This window comes from Thermobia domestica, chromosome 13, assembly GCF_964235325.1.
Source record: "Thermobia domestica chromosome 13, izTheDome1.hap1.1, whole genome shotgun sequence".
NCBI lineage: Eukaryota > Metazoa > Arthropoda > Insecta > Zygentoma > Lepismatidae > Thermobia > Thermobia domestica.
Window position 1 is genome coordinate 104038577 of NC_137466.1, and position 21502 is coordinate 104060078.

The 21502-nt window shown below is 38.2% G+C and overlaps 1 protein-coding gene across 2 annotated transcripts in view; it reads left to right on the forward strand.

Annotated features, from left to right (window-relative positions):
- The window catches only part of LOC145668406 (protein sneaky-like), a 127365-nt gene that overhangs the window by 91986 nt on the left and 13877 nt on the right, over positions 1-21502 (forward strand). For both annotated transcript variants that reach the window (XM_081736208.1, XM_081736209.1), the window contains exon 10: positions 974-1169. In XM_081736208.1, coding sequence (XP_081592334.1) covers positions 974-1169 — 196 coding nt within the window. The remainder of the gene's footprint in view (positions 1-973; positions 1170-21502) is intronic.

The following is a 21502-nucleotide window of genomic DNA, read 5'->3' on the forward strand; positions in this document are numbered from 1 at the left end:
GAACATACTCGTAAAGATAAAGAGTACGTATCGAATATTTAGTATGACCTGACTCCAAAGCAATATGGAAAATCTGCATCATAACACAGATTGCAGTTCTCTTGTTGTGGCAGGAGCACAGTGTCTGTAGGCAGGTAAGGCGCCTGTAGCCAAAATCTAGGGATTTTTCGTACTAAATGCGCTCGTTTTTTTCTTCTTATAGTTATTTTGAACAAACCTGCAAAATGATGAAAGAGTTACCAAATAAGGGCCATAATCAAACCAATCACCGTCCGGTCCTCTTTAATAATAACTTTGAACTCTGATTAATGGTCTACCACGTAATTACCTGTGACTGTCTACTAAACGCCCATATGGGAGCATTGATTTCCATATCGCATATAAGAGAATCAGTGCTCCCTGATCTTGTGCCCTCATCTTAGCCAAGTACTGCTTTTGTTTCTTTATTGTAACAATATTCAATCGACATTATTATTCTATGCCAGGCTTTCTCAACTTATTTTTATATTATGAGCCCTTTTTACCATATCCTCTTGCCAGCGACCGCCGTAAGTATTTCCGATCTGTGATTTTTTTGTTTGTTACTTTTACGTATCGCTTTAGGTATAACCTCCATTTTGATTTCTATTTTAATACACTGTTTTTGTTACATTGGCACTTTTCTTGTATTTCAATATACAGTTTTTCACTAGTTTCATTTTTATTTTAATTATTTTGAAACGATTATTTAATAGTTTAAAATTTTGTTTAAACTATTAATTATGTTCTATATTTCACAATAAGTATGGAAATAAAAATATATCTATCAAATATGAAATTTTAAAAAATCTTTCCGCCACTAGATTTATTACGTTTATCATTTTCACTCTCGTTTGCGATCCTGTCAATTTCTTCCCCGATCCCCAGGTTGAGAAACCCTGGTCTATGCCTTGCAATTTTTTTTAATGCAAATAACACCTTGTCTTTTTTTCAGGGCTCAGAAGTACCACAATCAATATTTGACAGATATTGACTTCGACAACAAATACATCACCGATTACTTCCGTCGCATTGATGCCAGAAGGCGGAAAAGAGGCCAACACACGCTTCTTCCTCTCAAGAAAAGAGAACGAGGGAGATACATTAATTTGAATTCGCTTGTTCCTGTTAAGCAAGAAAGAGAGGCTATTGTAAGTATTTTATATGTGGTAGTACAAGAGAATATTGCAAGAAATACATTATATTCTTGTAATCCACTTGCTTGGTGTACCACTTCACTCACTAGAGATGGCACGAGGTCACCAGGGTCATGATTTTTGTCCGATAAGAAAGGCAAGCGTGCCTTTACAAGACTCAGATTTTCTTTTGAAGTGGTTCTGTTACTTGTTTAATTATTTTTTTAACCAGATGCTGAAATTTAAGATAAAACATATTTCCGGGTATTTTGGGGCAATTTGCAAGACGCCATTACCCTTCATCTCATCCCCAATAAGTGCCATTATCTTGCAAAATGTGTATATCTTGATCTCACTACTGTGTTGGACACCTAAGAAAATCCCCCAATATCAAAAACGAAGCATTCAGTGGGAGCTGAGCTCGAACCAGGGACCCCACGCACACAGTGTTTGTCCGTTACAAAGCCCATTTGGTGGGAGCTGGGCTCGAACCAGGGACCCCACGCACACAGTGTTTGTTCGTTACAAAGCCCATTTGGCGGGAGCTGAGCTCGAACCAGGGACCTCACGCACCAACGGTGAGCGCTCTGTCACAGGGATGCGCACGAAACGAGATGAGACAGAATTTTTCCTGACAAAATTCGAATCGAGACATAGTTCTTCCAATGGAGAAATATATATTTTTCGAGTCGAAAAATCACTTTTACAGCATATTTTCGAGACGAGACAGCCTCTGATCTTGTCTCGTTCGCACCCCTATTTGCCACTGAGCCGGAAGTAACAAGTGAGTAACGAACATTATTTTTAATATTTGATCATCTGTAGGGTCAATAGTAGTTTAGTCACAAAATGTTTCGTGCGGAATATTGCACAGAACATGACAATTTGGAATATAATTGGCAGTAGTATGTAGAAGTTCAAAACAATTTTACTGTCTATATAATCACCTAATTAGAGTAGGTAAATGTTATTTTTATTGACACTGACATGAACCATTATATCTAAGAAGTTTGCAAAGAAAGAGTGAACAAGATTGTTCGTTGAAGTTCGCTCCTTTTCAGCACGGATGCTATATGAGACGGATTTGTGTTAAATGTTCCTTTACCTTATTATAACACTCGCTTCATTACTTACTAACTATATTTAATGAGAAAGCTACCGTTGTTTGCTATTTGTTTACTTCACAATGCATACATACATAATCTTTTAATAACAAATTTTCTTTCACCATTTCTATATTCTTTCTAAACTCTTCCTTTTTTTTTTTTTTTTTTTTTAGGTGAGAGCATGTGTACAAAGCCATAACTCTTTCTGCCCTCAACATCCAACACTATATGAGACAGATTTACAGTTTAAGGTGGGATCCAAACCAAACAATAGCAATACGTTCACATTTTTTAATGTTCTCAACAGGGAGTCAAACCCGGAACCAAGTGCACAGTCGTTAACCACTATACCAGTAAGGACTAAGAAAAGAATATATATACCGGTATATAATCCCTTTGCAATTGCCAAAACACTGTTTTGCTTTCTAAAAATCAAAATAGGGGTAATTTCAATCACTTGTCGCCTGCAGAATAGTATGTATATCTACTGTGCCTTCAATATAATATAGTGGTACCATAGGTTAACAAGCATTTGATCAGAGGACAGAAAAAAAGGAAAGGAATTAGCAATTCATTTTGAACTGTTCTATTCGTCACAGGGGCAATTTGTTTAGGAGTTTTGTATACACTAGTAGTACATTTTATTTCGGAATGTGTGTTTGTATGGAGGTGACAGGTGTTTTTCGTGGACTCAATGTTTCCCAGAGGCTGTAAATCGCAAATTACTGTGCGATCCTTTGTTTCCAGTTTCCGCATGACAAATGCTTATTCAATTCAATTGCTTTGAGACACTAACGCTAATAAATGTGAATTGACATAACTGCTTTGTGCACTGAACACAATTTTAGTCGCTCCCAGCTAATTTTAATCGTAAATTTACCACTGAACACAAGTTTTTACGGGGTATTTAGTTTAAGCTCTCTCTAAAGTATATAGACTGAATACATAGAGAGTATATCAGTTTTGTTTTGGTCTATACATTTTGTGTCTATACAGGACTCAGGAGAAGAAAATGATTCAAGTATTTTGATACTAAAGTTCAGAGCAAATTGAATTGTATAACATCATTAAAATAAAACGGGTCACAACTGTTATCTCTAGAACTCCATCCTTTTATTCGCTAAGAGAAGTTTTGAGCATTTGTATAATACGTGACTAAAATTAATTCCTTGGCGTTTAACTGACAAATAGCTATGGTCGGCAATACGGCTTTAAATTGGATAATTTGTCACCATGTAAGATCCTCCCAAGTGGTCTAATGGCAAGCACGTACGCCTTTGGTGCACGTGGTCCCAGGTTCAATTTCTGGTGGGAGAGCATTGAAATTTGAATCCACGGTTCGGAGTTCTACCTTAAACTGTAGGTTCATGTGTCATATAGCCTTGATGCTGTAAAGGCACACTAAAATTTAACAATAAATAAACTTTATTTCTGGCTTTCTAGACAAGAGTTCACTACTTCTTTAAGTGACTCTTCCAACTAAACTTTTTACCTTTATCGCGAATCGAACCCGGATCTATACTCAATCTTTATATTCAGTTACATATAGAATAATAATAAATGCAAAACATCTCTTATCAAATCTACAAAAATCTGTAATTCTGGACAATGTTATTCGTATGGTCAGAAAATTCTTTGAAGAAGAAATGAAAGATGTAAACAAATGCATGTTTGTGATTGGCCAAAATTGGAAAAAGAAAACAAATCCTTATCTCTGATTGGTGGAATGTCTGCTCACGATATTCAAATGAAACTTGTATAAATATTTGTATTTTTTTATTTTCTGTGATATTCTTAACAGTTTTGCATATTCTTAACAGTTTCCCAATAACTATGTGTCAAATCACTTAGAGTCGAAATATAACATTCTCCTTTTTTTGTTAGTAACACATTGAGTCAAATTCCCCCATAGAACATTTAAGAACGTCCATAGTGATAACTGCGAAGCATCAATATTCGACTCGAATTCTCGATGCGCGTGCATTAGGTTTCGTCGTTCTTCCCTCCCAAATCTGAACAAACTATTGCTTCCGATTTGACACGTCCACTTATCTATGTTATATAAGGTAAACAAGAAAGTTCTGGAGCTCCTCCGTGGCTAAGCGGTTAGCGTACGCGCCTTTGGCGTGGGATTCGATTCCCGGCGGGAGCTCATGTGGTTCGGATTCCACATTAATCAGTAGGTCCACGTCTCATATAGCCTCGCTGCTGAACGGGACGTAAAACTCAAAATAAATCAATCAATCAATCAAGAAAGTTCTGTCGCTTTTTGTGGAGGTCTGTGTTCAATTGGCACTCACACCGTGAGTTGAATGTGAATGGAGATAAGGCGAAGGTCACTTGTTGATGTGGGTATATCTAATATACTACCTGGTTATGGCATTTCAGTTACACCGTGAACTTGCGTAAAGACAGAATGAAGATGGAACCTGCACAGAGCGTCATAAGGGCGTGTATGCTGTACAAGTTAAAACTGGGGTCAAACTCCGCTGCAGCGGGGCAGAAGATATGCCAGAACTTTGGTGAGGGTGTCGTGACTACGCGAACAGTGCAGCGGTGGTTTAACAAATTTAAGGAAAGTGACGAAACACTCGAAGACGCACCACGTGCCGGAATACCAACACATATACAAAATGAAGATCTTCAGGCAGCAATTGAGGCGAACAGTGGCCAGACATATGATAAACTACGACTACAATTTAGTGTGAGTGGAGAAACCATTCGGCAGCACCTCCATCAACTTTAGAAGCACTACGAGTTGGATCGATGAGTCCCACATGATTTGACTCCGGGACACGCGAGCAGATACCTGTGTTTCTTCGCTGTCTCGTATCAGGAAGGAGCCATTTTTTTGGACAGGGTGTTGACATTTGATGAGAAGTGGGTCCTGTACGAAGCTCCACGGCACCATCATCATTGGTTAGCATAAGAACCAGTTCCAAAACAGCCGAAATAAGCACTGCACCAGAAAAAGGTCCTCCTGTGTGTTTGGTGGACTGTTCGCGGCATCGTGCATCGGGAACTGCTACCAGCTGGTCAGAGCATCAATGCAAAAACTCAAAACTCTGGAGCCAGCACTTCTGAATAGCAAAGGTGTCCACCTGTTACAGGACAACGCTAAGCCCCACGTGGTAAGGATGACTTGGGACACCATTCTACGCCTTGGATGGGATCCGCCATACTCCCCAAACATTGCATCGTCCGATTATCACCTGTTCCATTCATTGAACAATCACTTTAGAGGACGTTAGTGCAAATTTCTAGTAGAGGTACAAAATACATTTGATACCTTCTTCGCTTCACGGCCCACCAAGTTCTACCGTGATGGAATCCATGGCCTTCCAGAACGTTGGCAGAAGGTCGTAGATGTTGTTGGAGACTATTTTTGACCTTCCAGGTACGTCTTAGGTGACATATTGATGTTCGAAGGTGGTGGGTAAAAAAGCGACAGAACTTTCTTTGTTACCTTTATACATAAGGATACTTGTATGAAGTTTCTAGTAAAATTTCCAGCTTCTATTAGTACTAACATTAAGAAAGCATTAATCATGTGCTTCTAGTTTATATTCGTGAAATGAGTATAAAAAGAATTATTTCACCGGATTAGTAACATTTCGTGGTAACATTTAAATTATATTTTAAATAGTTTTTTTCTTCATAAATTTACTTCTTCCTAATGAATAACTTCCGTTACGTTTATTTCTTCCTATTGAAAAACTTTCGTTAAAAGACTGGACGTTTCGGTGTATAGATTGAAAACTTCACAACGAAACAGCCGTATCCCACTCCAAATTATTGGGTATAATTGACATGACTGCGTGATGGATTACACACTGCCTTCAGAGTCTATTTCAGTATTAGAAGTCTATGTTCAATGTATATTTTGATAACCAGTCTTTTTCCCTTTCCTAGTTTTTTTTTTCTTTGCCATTTTTTCTGTTTGCTGACGCGCCTTTCTTAGCGTGCGGTTCAGCGTAATTTGCGGCCATGGAGAAAATCTCTGTTCTATTGCGTCAGATGCAGCTATTGATGGTTGTGTTCAAAAGTTATTTAGATAGATGCGTTATTTGCAGCCATGTGGAACTGTTAGGTTTGATTCGATTTCATTCGATTAATTCTGAATTACTCAAGTTGAATATACTTTTTTTTTTTTTTTTTTGTTATAAGAATAGTATTTTTGTGAAAGGTAATTTTTCAAGGTGTATTAAAATATCGAGCTTGAAGAAATGCATTTGTCTCGACCTACTATAATATGTATAGTGTTTTAAGTTTCGCGGAAAACCATTTGCTAAACTGTTCGTTCTAATATTAGCTTTCAAGTAAAGGTAATTCTAAGGGTGTTTTAAAACACTTACAACATTTGGGAGGTAATTCCTGGCACCAAGATAAGACGAAAAATGTAGACCAACTTGGGGGAACAAATGCTTTCTTTCGGAGTTTTAGGCTGCAGAAAATAGGAAAAAATGAATTTTAAAGGTCCATAGCTCCAAAACTATGGGACCTACCGTAGTCGGGTCAAGACTTCACTTAGGAACTAGTATGTGCCCTATCCAAATATCCATGTTTCAGAATCCTGCGGTACTATCGCAAGCATTTTTATAGAGGTAATTGGTGAGTACTTCAAATTATATGCCCATAGCTAAACTCCCTCCATAAAAATTGTTGCATGAGTACCTTATGATTAGCTACATTAGAGATACAAAGCTACTACAGGGCCGACCTGAAGCATGTGCGACTATGCAACCGCACAAGCGAGCATTTTAAGGAAGGGCGGAAGAAAACTAAAGAAATGTAATAAGTAAGACCCGGATTTGTATGTAAAAACATTTTTTTTTCAAACACGCACAAGCCCAAAACAAAGTTTATTATCCCAGTTAAGAGTTTACAAGTGTAAATTACAAATTTTATTTCACATAAAATACATATTTTCTGAAAAAAGTTATGTAAATAGATATTTTGGATATTTTTGTAATAAATACATATATTTAATAATTTTTCATTATTTTATTCTAAATTTCACAAGGAATTATTTTTTTCTTTCTCTTGAAAGAAATTAACATCAAAAAAAGAATAGGATACATAAATCGATCCATCATATTTACAAGCAATTTCCCACCTGCAGAAACAGCGTGGTCTTAAATCCTGATTATCAGCACTGGGGTAACTTGTATCAAACAGAGAGCTTCGAAAGGAGAGCTTTGTACATTAAAGCGAAAACTGAGGGGGGACGAGTGACCGTAAATGAAGGGGAGGTAATCGTAGGCACAGCACTACATTTTATATTACTAAAGAAGGAGAAGGATTTCGTTGCAGTGCGTTTTCATTGCATTCACCGCCATGTGATTTGTCAGTCGTGGTGATGCTAGGACTTCAGTCCGGCTTCAAAATTCCACCCTAATGGTCGCTTTTTACCAGAAGCTTCTTGGTACCAAACGTCTCTTTCCTTCGTAACATTATCGGATTTCAGTCTAGACATTTGACATTAGTGCCTTATATACAGGACCAAGTATAGAAACAAATCCCGATCTTTTACTTCCTCCAACACCCGTAATCACCCGGTGGAGTACTTTACTTAATCCAGGAAAATACGAAACCCGTATTCTCTCATTTTACGTCTACAATATTTGTTAACAATTTCGTTCACTGCGGTCCACTTGTTTTTGCCTTTCGGGCGTCAACTTTCAAAAATTTTGCGTGGGGACTTTTGCCCTAAAACCGTTTTTCCGCAGAAAATTAAAAAAAAAAAACGTATTCGTTTATTTTATGCGTAGTATCTACCTGCCAAATTATATCAAAATCGAAGTGTTATACTTGGAAAGTGTTACTTGTTAGTTTATTTCACCGTCCATTGAAAAAAAGTACTGTAGTTCAAAGGACTATGTAGCAGTGTTGGGCAAATTTCAATTGAATTACCAATTAACAATTAATCTGTAAATTTAATTGTTAATTGCAATTAACAATTGAAATAAGTAATGGTTAATTGTTAATTGCAGTTGGCCATTGAAAAAGGAGAATCAATTGCAATTGATCAATTGATTGAAAGTAATTGCAGTAGAAAGTAATTGCAATTGAATTCTGTAATTCAATTGCAATTGAAATTAATTGGCAATTGATTCAATTGCAATTGATTTCCACAGCAATTACTTTCAATTGATTGATCAATTGCAATTGATTTTCACTGATTAATTTTCAACACTGTAGTTCAGAGAGGGCGTGGGGCAATGAAAACTTTAGCCACGACCAATTGACTCACCACCCGTCGTGACCCACGACCCACCGTGACCCACTCTGACCCACCACCCATCATAAACCACTCTTACCCACTGTGACTCACAGATCCACCAAAACCCATTGTCATCAACTCTGACCCATGATTCACGCCCTCTTCTCTACTGACTAAAGAGTTCAAACTTGTAATAAAACAAGCCTATAAAATTATCACTCATCGGAGTTTGAATTTCTACGATCAATCGCTCAAGCACCGCACTAATACAATAACGGCGGATCTGACCTTTCTAATATAAATAAAATAGAGTTTGTTCGTGCGTCTGTCTGTCTATCTTTGTGCAGCCTGTGGACGAGACGAGTGGACCGAAACTTTTCAAAATTTGGTCACGGGTAGCTTGGTCTAGACCCCAGAACAAGACGAAGAATTTTTTTTAATTCCTTACTAGGGGGTCGCCAGGGGACGTTTACCGAGACCGGCCTGGGGACCAGAAAAGTCGACCGAGAGTTACCAAATTTTGGTCAAAGATACCTTGGTCCAGGTCCCACACCAAGGCAAAGCGTTTTCGACAAAATTCGAACCAGGGGGTCTCAGGGAGGCGTTTACCGGGACATGTAAAAGTAGTAGAAAATGAACGATATCAGTGTCGATTTCATAGTTTTCGCGGTCGCTGAGATCAATGGTGAAACTCCGATCGCATTAACTTCCAAATTCACCGTATTCGGCTGCGGGCCGTGGGTCAACGGGGGGGGGGATACCGAAACGTAAAGTAATCCAAAATGACCGATATTAGTGTCAAATCCATGGTTTTCGCGGTTGCTGATATCAATGGCGACACTACCATTAGCGATGACTTTCAAATTCATCCACGTTGTATGCGGGCCTTGGGTCCCCAGATGGGGGAATTCCGAGACATGTAAAAATAATCGAAAATGACCGATATTAATATCAAATCCATAGTTTTCGGAATAGCTGAGCTCAATGGTGAAACTCAAGACTGCGTTTACTTTCATATTTAGCCCCCATCAGCTAAGAAAGGGGGGCATTATAAAGGGGATCACGAAACATTTAAAAATAATCCACAATGACCGATGTCAAATCCGTAGTTTTTGCGGGGGCTGACATCAACGGTGATACTTTCATTAGCGATGATTTTCAAATTTAGCCACCATTGTATGCGGGCCGGGAGTCACCGGGGGTGGGGAATTGCGAGACATGTAAAAATAATGGAAAGTCACCGATATTAGTGTCAAATCCATAGTTTTCGCTGTCGCTGAGATGAATGGTGATACTTCCACAGGCGTTGACTTCCAGATACAGCCCCCATCGGCTGTGGGCCAGAGGCATTTTTTTAAAATTGGAACCAGAGGATTATAGGGACTTTTACCGGCATATGTAAAAAGTAGTAGAAAATGGCAGATGTTAGTGTCAAATTCATAGTTTTCGCGGTATAGGTTGGGGGTTGGTGTGGGCCAGAGGAGATTTTTTCACAATACGAACCAAGGGGGTCTGAGAGGTGGTTCACCGGAACACGTAAAAGTAGTAGAATTTGTGTCGAATCCATATTTATTGGGGTTGCTCAGACGTATAGTGACACCCCCGATAGTGTATACGTTCAATTTCAGCACCCATCGGCCTTCCCAATGAAAACACATGTACGTTGTTGGATATATATTCACACAAAATATATCTAATTTTAGAAATGTTTTTTAATTGTTCTCCCGTTGTTCAGTTCGTTTACATTGATATTTTATCTGATCCATGCGAAGAACGGGCATAACAGCTAGTACGAAATGATAAAGTGTTTGTTATGGAGCAAATTACAATGAATTCAATTATATAGATAATAATTATAATTAATAATATTTCCTTGTTGAATTATAGATACTTTTCAGTGGAAAACTGAATAAAATTTAAAAGTCCCAAATCAACGTAAAGTAGACCAACGTAAAGGAAAAATGTATAAAATTTTCCATATAATTAAGCTTACAAACTTAAATGGAAATTTAGCTTAATTACATGGATTTTTTTGTGTCGTTTTGTGCGCCTATTTCCTCGTTTTCTGCGTCACCGGAAATGGGTCAATGTTATCCTACAAATATGGCGGAACAAGTTAATGCTGTTCCGTCAGGAACGATTTCGAGGTCGTTTCCTTCACATCATCTTGTGCGTGTTTTCTACAGTTTTATAAGCCTATTTCCACGTTTTGTGAATCAATGGTAGTGGGTCAAAATGGGGATTCAAAGTGGAAAGAAAAATGATCCACTCTCCCACCAGTATCAAATTTCAAGGTCGCTTTTTCGCATTGTTTAGTGCATGTTTTTACCGTTTCTGCGCATGTTTTCACGTTTTGTTGGCCAACGAAAGTGGGTCAAAGACGACCTACCAATATGGCAGAAAAAGACATATCCATTCAACTTTCAAGGTCCATTTTGACCCTCTCCCACTGATGCACAAAACGACACAAATCATGCATAAAAAATGTGAAGAAAACGACCTCGACATTCGATGGTGACGGAACAGAATTATGTTTTTCCGTTATACTTGTAGGCCCTTTTGACCCATTTTCGTTGTCGCACTAAAGTGGAAATAGGAGCACAAAACAGTACAAAGCAGGCACTATACGATGCGAAAGAAACGACCTCCAAATTCGATAGTGGCGGAACAATGGCTCTATTTCCTCACACATTGATGGACCATTTTGACGCATTTCTGGTGATGCTCAAAACGTGGAAGTAGGCGAACAGAACGGTACAAAATACACACTAAACGATGCGAAAGAACCAACCCCGAAATTCGATAGTGGCGGAACAGTGAGCCATTTAACTCCCACTTTAAAGCCCCGTTTAACTCACCTCGGGTGATGCACAAGACGAGAAATAGGCGCAAAAAACTTAACAAAAAGGGGGCACTAAACGATGCGAAAGTAACGATCTAGAAATTCGATAGTGTTGGAACAGTGGGTCATTTTCGTCACACCTTGGAGGCTCATCTTGACACAATTCTGGTGACGAACAAAACGTGGAAATAGGGGCACAAAACGTAACAATGCAAAACTAGTCAATGCGAAAGGAAGGACCTCGAAATTCGGTAGTGGCGGAGGAGTGAGTCATTTTCGTCACACTTTGGAGGCCCCTTTTGACACACTTCTGGTGACGCGCAAAACGTGGAAATAAGGGCACGAAACGGCACGAAACATTCACTAGTCGATGTGAAAGGAAGGACCACGAAATTCGCTATTGACGGAGAAGTGGGTCATTTTCGTCACACTTTGGAAGCCCATTTTGACATACTTCTGGTGACGCACAAAACGTACAAAACAGGCCCTAAACGATGCGAAAGAACCGACCCCGAAATTCGATAGTGGCGGAACAGTGAGCCATTTAACTCCCACTTTAAAGGCCTGTTTAACTCACTTCCGGTGTCGCACAAGACGAGGAAGTAGGTACAGAAAACTTTTTTAAAAAATAGGCACTAAACGATGCGAAAGATACGACCTAGAAATTCGATAGTGTCGGAACAATGGATCATTTTGGTCACACTTTGGAGGCCCATTTTGACACACTTCTGGTGACGCGCAAAACGTGGAAATAAGGGCACGAAACGGCACGAAACATTCAGTAGTCGATGCGAAAGGAAGGACCACGAAATTTGGTAGTGGCGGAGCAGTGGGTCATTTCCGTCCCACATTCGAGGCCCATTTTGACCGTCTTCCAGTGGCGCACAAAACGTCGAAATACGCGCACAAAAGGGTACGCGATGTGAAATTAACGACCTCGAAATTCGATAGTGGCGGAACAGTGGGTCATTTTCGTCCCATCTTGGAAGCCCATTTTGACCCACTTCTGGTGACGCACAAAACGTGGAAATGGAGGCACGAAACAGCACGAAAATTCAGTAGTCGAGTAGTCGATGTAAAAGGAAGGACCTCGAAATTCGGTAGTGGCGGAGAAGTGGGTCATTTTCGTCCCATCTTCGAGGCCATTTTGACCGTCTTCCAGTGACGCACAAAACGTCGAAATAGGCGCACAAAAGGGTACGCGGTGTGAAATTAACGACCTCGAAATTCGATAGTAGCGGAACTCTTGGTAATTTTCGTCCCATCTTGGAAGCCCATTTTGACCCACTTCCGGTGACGCACAAAACGTGGAAATAAAGGCACGAAACGGCACGACACATTCACTAGTCGATGCGAAAGGAAGAACCTCAAAATTCGGTAGTGGCGGAGGAGTGGGTCAATTTCGTCCCACCTTTGAAACCCATTTTGACCGTCTTCCAGTGACGCACAAAACGTCGAAATAGACGCACAAAAGGGTACGCGATGTTAAATTAACGACCTCGAGATTTAATAGTGGCGGAACTCTTGGTCATTTTCGTCCCACCTTGGGGACTCATTTTAACCCACATCCCATGACGCACAAAACGGAAGTAGACTCACAAAACGGCACAAAACGATGTGAAGGAAACGACTCGAAATTCATTGGTGGCGGAAGAGCAATAATTTGTTCCTCCATATTTGTAGGCCCATTTTGACCCACTTCCGGTGATGCACAAAATGTGGGAACAGGCGCATAAAGCGACACAAAACACGCACAAAAGATGCAAAGAAAAAGTACCTCGAAATTCGTTGGTGGTGGAAGAAGTTAATGACACTATGAGCACCAATATAAGTATATACTGTAGTTCTTACCAGGGGGTGCGGTGGGTCAGTGGTAGAGCGTTCACCTCCGGTGCTTGAAGTCCCTGGTTCGATTCCAGCTCGCGCAGTTTGGACTTTGTTGTGGACAAACACCGTTCTCGTGGATTTTCTCGGGGTTCTCCCGTTTCCTCCCACTTTCTTCATTTCATTCATTTCCCATCATAACCGTCTCCTTTAGCCTAACCGACATAAGCGTGGGACGTAAAACTAAAGATTTCATATAGTTTTTTTGTAGTTCTTACCATCAAGGCTGAGAACTGCACGGTCCAATTTTTTAGCCAAAGTAGAAGCCCAACCGGAATAGTGATGATGTCAACCGGCCCGGCTCGGTTCAACTGAGCGTACAGCCAATTGAGCCAATGGCTTGAATCGGCTCGGTAAAGACGAGTTATGGCTCGAACCAGCTCCGTTGAAACGAGTCCATAGGCTGGGTTCGAGTTAGCTTAACTAAGCCAATGGCTCGACCGGCTCGGTTGGGGTAAGCAATCAGCTCGGTTCGGTTCGGCTCGTGTGAGCCTTCGGCTCGAGCTGGCTCGGTTGGATGAGCTGTTGGCTCGGCTCACTTCTCGGTTCGGCTCGATAAGTGAATGAGCTGTGAGCGAGTCGCTCGAGTCGTTGACAACCCTCAACCCGGGTCGAGCAGTTTTAAATATGTTTGGCTGGAGTCCCATAACTTCTAACAATTTTTGGCTCGAGCCCGAATACTTGCTCCTCCTGAACTCAAACCAAGAACCTCGTGACCGATGTCCTTGCCTCCTGAAGATTTCTTGACTACCGAGATCGACAGATAACTAATTTTTAGTATTCCGATACAAACCGCCTATATTCCATGTTTATGCATGTAAACGGTGTTATAATAATAATTAGTTATAGTAGTAGTAGTAGTATCATTGATAATTATATTGTCTATGTAGGATACTTGAAGATAGTAGTACTTGGAACTACACAAAGGATTTAGCTCGAATTGGCTCGACTCAACTGGAAACTCGATCCGAATTCGAGTCGAGTTGGGGGAAATTTTTCGAGCCGAGATCTCGAGTCGAACTCAAAGATGTCTGCTTCGAGTCGAGTCGAGTTTTAAAGAAAACTCGCTTGAACTCGCTCGTGCTCATTCCTATTGTATGCATGACGGGCATATAGAGTTCTTTCGAGGGGGATAGAACCGTAAACATAATCCGCCTTATGCAGAGTCGTTTTGACGTTACGATTAGCGTCGTTCTAAAAGCCTGACTACTGCAGGGGACATATGTTAGTCGAACTCTTTAGTATGCCACTAATCAAACATCAAAACCACTCTGCATAAGGCCCAATATATTTAAAAAATACTTAGTTTCACGGCTTTCTTCCCAGGGGATAAGAACAGTAACAAGTGGACATCTTCTTATCTTCAGTTTTAATTGCTGATTTCAATTGCAATTAACAATTACAATTAACAATTACAAGTTTCAATTGTCAATTGCAATTAACAATTGAATGTTTCAATTGCACCCTTTGCAATTGACAATTAACAATTAAAAATTTCAATTGCCTGGTGACCAATTAACAATTAACAATTGACGAAAATTTAATTGCAAATTGTATGATTGAATTCAATTGCAATTGAAATTAATTGTCAATTACAAATTGAAATCAATTGCAATTGATTTTCAGAGCAATTACTTTCAATTGATTGATCAATTGCAATTGATTTCAATTGATTTTGTCCAACACTGCTATGTAGTAGGTGTTCTATATCCCTTTCGGGACGTACCCTCGCGATTGTGCGGGTATAAGTGCGCCACAAATGACAAGTTCAACGGAAAATATGCGAACTAAAAACAGTGTTGCAATTTTATGAAGTCTAGTAGTTACTGTTGTTATAAGAACTATATTGTGCTATTAATGCAGAAAGAAAAATGTTTAATTTTCTTGTGTTCATGTTATTCACTTTCCCTTCATTGTTGAGTCGTACTCGAGAAATATATCCTCTTCTTTGTCGGCTGAACAATGAGGAGGTATATATAGCTATAATAAATATAAATACAATTGGTTATGATATGATCTTTTTTATTTGAGTTTAGCGTCCGTTTCAGTAGCAAAAGTATGTGGGACGCGGACCTACAGTTTAACTTGGGATCCGAACCACATGACTCCTACCGAGATTTGAACCGGGGTCTTCCGTGCCAAAGGTGCGTACGCTATTCACATGGACACAAGATTGTTCTACAGTGAGTTATGAATAAAACTGATTCCTAAACATTTTAAATTCTCTTAATCTATAGGTAACTTTTTATTTTTATTTAGTATGCTTCAACCAGATTTGTTTTCTAGCCAGAAAAGGAACTGAGCGAAAGTTATAGCAAGGGAAGGTAAGCGAGTACTATGAGGCAGAGGATTAAAAACAAGCTCCCACAGGGAGTCAACCCATTACCTATTTAAACAATGTGAGAAGACAGTTATTTAGTCATGATGAAGTATATTGCTTCTCTGGAATAGTTATTTAAGTAAGTGAATGATATTATACAACAATTGAATGATTTTGCGAACAATAGGACTGTGTTATGTCAAAATAAAGATGCTGTGTTTATAGTAATTTAAGTTGATTTGAATTTCGTTTTTCTGTTTTTTATTGTTTTTGTAAGATAGAATGAAACAATGTCCTACATGATAAAGGATTACCGACAATCTGCATTCACAACAAAAATACAATTTTTCATTAAAATAATAAGAAATACAAATATATTTCAGAGTATATCAGAGCATACGAATCATTATTTTAAAATAGAACTCTAATAATTATACGAAATTTTGTTCGTTCCTTCCAATTCCCTTTAGAAAACTTGCTTAAAAACATGCTTATCGCAGGAATACGAGGGAAACCCGAGATTTTAAAAAGGGAAATGCTTAACGAACAAATGCAGGGTAGTAGCTCCTTCGTGCCTAAAGGTTATCGGCGGAAGCACATGTGGCCGGGGTCCTCATTAACCTGTAGGTCCACGTCCATATTGTCTCGCTGCTAAAAAAGACGCTAAACATAAAATAAAAGATCTCAATCAAAAATATAGGCTAGTGGTTAGCGATCTTCTTTTTTAATGTGATGATCCCAGGTTCAAATCCGAAGACTATATATCCTGTCTCTGAGGTTTCTCCAGATGCTTTCCTCAAGTTCCATCAAGCAAATAAATAACATTTTTCAATGCAGTCACTGGCCAACTTCCTTCAACTTTGTCTTATATTGTTATAGGCTGTTTCTGTTTTCAGTATTAATTGGTGTCTCAGGCTGTATCAGAAAGTTGGTTAGCGTTCAGTAGCCTATATGATCAATGTGCACTATTTTAAAACATATGAAGCATTCCGGGTAGTAATGGTGAACTCAATAGAGTTACTTTGGGAAAAACATTTTAAATGTTCTTCACAATGAAGAACTCTACAAAACGTTCTTAATTCAATTAGTTATTATTATTATTATTATTATTGAAATTTCTGTTATGATTATTATGCTTCGGGTAAATAAAAAAGCTGGCCAAATGTTGAGTTTGTCGTTACTATTTGAAACGCCTCATACTGTATGTAGTAAATTTGTATGAAATTAAAATAGTTGTTGAAAGTAATCTAGAGAGTCTTTTTTCGATTCTTTAAGATTTTTTGTAAATACTGTTTTCTTAAAATACATGCAATGCCCAGTGTTGGGTAAGTTACTTCTAAAAATGTAACGCGTTACAAGTTACTTTACTTTCTCTTAAAATATAACTCGTTACTAACGCGTTACTTGCCTCAAAAAGTAACAGTTACTTTCCTTCGAAAGTAACGCGTTACTTTTAGCTCCGAAACTTTGAATATGTGAAAAAAACCTTATTACTTCAGTTTTCTGTACTACTATTACTACCGCTATTATTATTATTATTATTATTATTATTATTATTATTATTATTATTATTATTATTATTATTACACGTTTTGAATCAATTTAAGTAAATGCAAGGACAAATTTTTACTTAACAGCTATATGAACATTTTCATATAATGTAACATTGACTATAATGCCATACTGCGTTACTCGTAGGGATGGGCACAAGTGAGTTCGAGCAAGTTTTCTTTGAAACTCGATTCGACTAGAAACAGACATCTTTGAGCTCGATCCGAGAACTCGGCTTGAAAAATTTCCTCCAACTCGACTTGAATTCGGGTCGAGTTTCGAGTCGAATTGAGCCAAATTTGGTGTATAGTTTCGAGTACTCTCTTCAAGTATCTTACATAGACAATATCATTATTATCAATGGTACTACTACAACTTATTATTATTATTATTATTATTATTATTATTATTATTATTATTATTATTATTATAACACTGTATAAACATGAAATATAGGCGGTTTATATCTGAATACTAAACAAGAATTTTAGGAATGATCCAAAAAATGGATCAAAAGATTGCGATCTTGGCCAATAATTAGATGTTGGGTCAGGAGCTACAAAATTTTTGAACGACCTCTAGATAAATCGAATTTCCGTATATTTTACGGAATAAGCACATCAAACTGAGTTAAGTGGTAGTTTTGGTTTGGACACACTATATGCAGTTCTCCAGATATAAGACTACAAGAAAACGTTTTTTTGAATGAAATATATTGGATTTTTTGGATCAGTTGCCACAAAAATTTTAAATGGCCCCTAAATCGAAATTTTGTATTTTTTACGGAATAAGGACATCATACTGAGTTAAGTGGTAGTTTTGGTTTGGCTGCACTATATGTGGTTCTCGAGATATAGGGCGTACAAGAAAATGCTTGATTGAATGAAATATATTGGATTTTTTGGATCAGAGGCCACAAAATTTTTGAATGGACCCTAAATCAAGATTTCATATTTTTATGGAATAAACACACCATACTGAATTAAGTGATAGTTTTGCTTTGGCTACAGTATATGTAGTTATCGAGATATAGGCCTAAGGCGTACAAGAAAATTTGTAATTGAATGAAAAACATTGGATTTTTTGGATCAGGGACCACAAAAAATTTTAGTGAGCCCTAAATCGAGATTTTGTATTTTTTACTGAATAAGTACATCATACTGAGTTAAGTGGTAGTTTTGGTTTGGCTGCACTATATGTAGTTCTCCAGATATAAGGCGTACAAGAAAATATTTCATTGAATGAAATATATTGGATTTTTTGGATCACCGACCACAAAAATTTTGAATGGTTCCCAAATCGAAATTTCGTATTTTTTACGGAATAAGCATATTATACTGAGTCAAGTGGTAGGTTTGGTTTGGTTACAGTATATGTAGTTCTCCAGATATAAAGCATACAAGAAAATTTGTAATTGAATGAAAAACATTGGATTTTTTGGATCAGGGCCTACAAAAATTTTTAGTGGCCACTAAATCGAGTTTTCGTATTTTTTTACGGAATAAGCACATCATACTGAGTTAAGTGATGGTTTTGATTTGGCTACACTATATGAAGTTCTTCAGATATAAGGCCTACAAGAAAATTTCTGTCTGAAATATATTGAATCTTTTGATCCAAAAAGTAGTTGATTATCAACCTCGGTAGTCGTGAAGTCTAGGAGTCAAAGACATTGTTCACGAGCTTCTGCATTTGGGTTGAGGGTCTAGGTTGAGTATTCGGGCTCGATCCAAACATTGTTAAAAGTTATAGGGCACTGGCCAAATATCTTCATAACTGCTCGGCCCGGCTTTAGAATTATCAACGACTCGAGCAGATCGGCTCACAGCTCATTCACTATCGACCCAAACCGAGAAATGAGCCGAGCCAACAGCTCATCCAAATGAGTCGGCTAGAGCCCTTTGCTCAGTTGAGTCTAACCGAGCAGATGGCTCATCCCAACCAAGCCAGTTCGAGCCGATTTTTCACCCCAAGCGAGCCGGCTCGAGCCATCGGTTCAGTTAAGCCGAGCCGAGCTAGCGAGCAGTATCCCCTCTCGTGAGCAACACTAAAAGTATTCCATATTACTGCTTAGCTTACATTTCTCATGGCTTTCGCTTTCCAGTGTAATCAGACCATGATTTCAAAACGAGTTAAAACGAGCGAGCCATTTATCAAACTCGACTCGACTCGAAACTCGACGCCAAAAATAGTGAATCGGCTCGGAATTCGACTCTCGAATATTACTTTTGACTCGACTCGAAAATCGAGTCGAGTTTTAGCTTAGAAAGAAAGAAAATGGTCGCTTAAAATGCTCTCTATGTTCTTCTAAACTAATTATATAATAATAACAATGTTGCTATGTAAAATTAAAAATACAGAATATAGAGAAACATTATACTACAACTGACAAAATGAGAACACATGAACTGGGGGTAAATCAAAACTTGCCAATAACTAAAATCGATACATGCTTTTTAAAGCTAGTTGTTCCAAACTCTATAATCAACGGGACTTTAGGATAAGAAAACTGATCTAAAAGAACTCTAATATTACATACCATCAACATTACATCAATAAAGTAGGCCTGCTCATCAGAATACAGTTTATTCATATTAACCCCTTACTGTATGTCGTTAATTATGGCACCCTAGTTGTTGATAAATATTTCCCGCCGGGACGCCACTTTACTTTTAAATTATGTCCACCATCATCTCCAGCTTTTAAGAAAAAGTATTATTTCAAATGTTCGAATGATAAAATATTTTTGTTCTCCATCTTTATAAAAACAACACCAATCAAAGTAAAATAGACTACCAGTATCATTGCACTCGTAGTTCACTCACTGAATGTTTTGATTTGGAGCTGTCAAAATGTAAGACAAAATCTTCCAGGTGCTTGCAATCAGTACACTTTATTTCCCTGAGGCTGTCCTCATCTTCCAAAAAACAGCAAGTGGCACTATATTTTGTCATATAAATAAACAAATCAAATTGTATCTATGAATGTATTTGCAAGCCTACCAACATAAAGTTCGTACGGCGAAACGGGAAAAGGCAGATCGAGATTTCCCGTTCCGAAATACATTAAGGTGAAAAGTGATGACAGGTTTTACATGCAAATTTCATTGCCAGAGGTCATAAGGCGAAAGGGGTAAAGGCGAACAGTGGAGGAATCGTCAGTCACTGACATCGTTCATGCTCCATTTTTCCATTCTGATAAATTCACTTACAGGAAAGAAACATTTGTTTCCGAAAAACTATACATATATTGTAGTTACTCATCCGAAGTGTAACGCGAAGAAAGTAACGCAAACTAGGTACGTTACTTAAAATTTTGTAACGCGTTACCGTTACAGTTACTTTGAAAAAAAAAATACAACGCGTTACTAGGAAACGTTACTTAAAAAGTAACGCGTTACTTGCGTTACGTTACTTTCCAAGACTGGCAATGCCCCAAATAAGTTCTGAAATTCAGAGCAAATTTGCTTTATAATATTGTAGTACCTTTGCCCATCACTCCGTTAACGTAGAGAAATGTTCTCAACTTTGCAACACTATTTTTCAGGCTACAAGAAAGTGTCAACCAATAGGGGCTGCAAACACACTACCCACCCCCAACACGACTATCAACAGAGATGAGTTTAACATTAAGATGGTTGCCGACTAAAGAACAAACCATGTGGTGTGGTTCAGTTTCTCTTCAAAGTGCGCGGCGCGCAGATAACACGTTTGCCTCAAAAGTTACGGTTCATTTCATTCTTCTCAATTGAAAAAAGAGGAGGGGAAAGAAAGGAAAAAACTTCGTACTATAAATAAGTTATTGCAAAGAATATGAATTTAAATTAAGTATATATATATTATTACTATGGTTATGTGAATATGTGTCCTTAAGATACAAATGAACACGTAATTAAAATATTATTATTATAAAGAAAAAAGTGGAGAAAAATTTACTTGATGTACAAAACATAATATTCGTTCTCCCTATCTCATCATCACTGCCTCCTAACGGTTTGACATGAACAGTTCGTGCAATTTCTGCGTAATCCAAACACGACAGGGCCACGAACATAGAAAGGTCCAGGACAATTAAAAATCCGACTATGCTCTTCAGATCGATTTGAACCCCCAGTGGATTGCGCCTCATGATCCGAAGCCGAACCCCCGAGACCACTCGGGTATTGCCACAGGCTTACCACTGAACCACCGAGGCCCGATATGAGAGTGAGAAGGAAGATGTAAATGATAAATGTAATTAGGGTCTAATAGCGGAAAAAATATCTTTAAAAAATATTTTGAACTTCTTTTGATAGACATATTTTTATTTGTACACTTGTTAAAAAAAAAAAAAAAGCATATCGAGGAATTACGAGAATCGTTTTAAAAACAATTGGAATAAAAGAGGAATGAAACTCGTTAAAATCTGCAGATTTAAATACAA